General features: G+C 34.6%; 1 protein-coding gene across 1 annotated transcript; it reads left to right on the top strand.

Moving 5' to 3' along the window:
* The first annotated feature begins 318 nt into the window (after positions 1 to 318).
* Positions 319 to 1,413, top strand: LOC124536363. The gene has a single exon (XM_047112894.1). It carries the CDS (start codon positions 319 to 321, stop codon positions 1,411 to 1,413), a length of 1,095 nt encoding a protein of 364 aa, XP_046968850.1.
* Positions 1,414 to 1,885: the final 472 nt, after the last annotated feature.

Genomic DNA, 1,885 nt, shown 5'->3' with positions numbered 1-1,885 from the left:
GTGCTACGTACTCTTGTAGCGCTTCACCACTGCAGTGTTACTGCGTCCAACGCACTTAGTTGTTGACGCTAGCACTAACATCGCTGGATACAACGCTATTTAGCATTCCGAGCCGACCACAAACATAAAGCGCTCCATCGCTTCAATTGTATTGCAAAACCGTTCTCGTCCAACGCCTAGACGAAACTTGAAGCGCTGTATGCTTTTTAATGTGAGTCTTTAGCACAACAATCCGTTTTTTCTGTTTGAATAAAGAGTTGTTTTGTTAATTTAACAATAAACTTAACTCTTATAAAATTGTGAATACAATTTCAAACAATGTCGACAACTCGAAAGACCTGTTCGGGTTGTCAAAAAGCTATAAAAGATCGAAGATTTTTACGGTGCACGATATGTTCTCAGTTCTTTGAAATTGCCTGTACGAATATATCTGACAAGTCATTTTCTCTGATGGATATCGAAAAAAGGAACCAATGGAAGTGTAATATGTGTAAAAACAAGAAATCTGACAATACTAATACCCCTTTAAAGTCAACACAATCACCAATAGAAACCGATGTTTTAATAACACAAAAAAATAAACATGACATTACTTCTGAAAATTCAATTGAAGACTTAAGTGTAAATTTTCCACCTACTTTTGTTCATAATTTAATGCCTATAATCAGGAAAGAAATACAAAGTGCAGTTGCTGAGGCTGTCAAAAATGCTGTAAGTTTTTATTTCGCGAAAGAGTTTGACTCAATTAAAAATGATTTGGCCACTTTAAAGGATCTTAAATCTACAATAGAATTTATTAGCGCTGATTACGATAAAGTTAAGACTGATCTAAATACATATGAAAATAAAGTGAAAGTACTTTCCGAAGAAAATAAAAAACTGTCTGATACAATTATTAATCTATCAAATCGTATGACTCTATTGGAACAACATTCACGAGAAAACAATATAGAACTAAGCGGCGTACCTGAAAATAAGTCTGAGAACCTAATTACTATTATAAAGCAGTTGGCTTCTACTGTTTCAGCTCCGCTACAAGATGCTGATATAGTAAATTGTGTAAGGGTACGGAAAATGGACGAAACAAGTAGCAAACCAAGATCCATTATTGTTAAGCTTAATAGTACTAGAGCCAGAGACGAAGTTTTAGCCGCAGTTTCCAAATTTAATAAATCAAACCGAGAAAATAAATTGCACACTGGCCATCTTGGTTTTGGCACCAAAAAAACACCTATCTACGTTTCGGAACATTTATCACCCCATCTTAAATATTTGTATGCCCGTACTAGACAAGCAGCTCATGAAAAAGGTGTTACATATGTGTGGATCCGAAATGGGCGTATCTTTGTGCGCAAAAATGATACGTCTCCAGCGAAGCAGATACGTCACATTGAAGCGTTAGAAAACATTTGAAACATCATAAAAACCGTTATATATTAGTCCGTAAATTACCATAAAAATTCAATATATACTATCAAAACGTCCGTGGTTTGAAAACCAAACTACAAGAAATAAAACTAGCTTCACTAACACATGATTATGATATTATTGCTGCAACAGAGACTTGGCTTGATGATTCCATAGATGATAACGAAATTTTAAACAAAAATTATACGATTTATAGAAGAGATAGGTGCACCACATCATTGGCTGGGAAAAAAGGAGGTGGCGTTTTATTTGGAGTATCGAGTAGTTTACAATCTAAACGCGTAAGACATCTTGAAAGTAAAAACGAAGACTTATGGATTTCCGTTCGTTTAAGTGAGAGTGGAATAACTAAAAACGTTTTGTTCTGTATAGTTTACCTACCACCACCTGTATCACCTGATTCATTAGAAAATGTTATTAACAATATAAGCAGAGTAATGGAAAGTAATTTATGTGA

The sequence above is a fragment of the Vanessa cardui genome, chromosome 16 (genome assembly GCF_905220365.1).
Source record: "Vanessa cardui chromosome 16, ilVanCard2.1, whole genome shotgun sequence".
NCBI lineage: Eukaryota > Metazoa > Arthropoda > Insecta > Lepidoptera > Nymphalidae > Vanessa > Vanessa cardui.
This window is presented reverse-complemented; position numbering and strand designations above follow the sequence as displayed.

Excerpts from the sequence above, each read along its gene's own strand:
- LOC124536363 (XM_047112894.1), top strand. The coding sequence starts at position 319 with ATGTCGACAACTCGAAAGACCTGTTCGGGTTGTCAAAAAGCTATAAAA.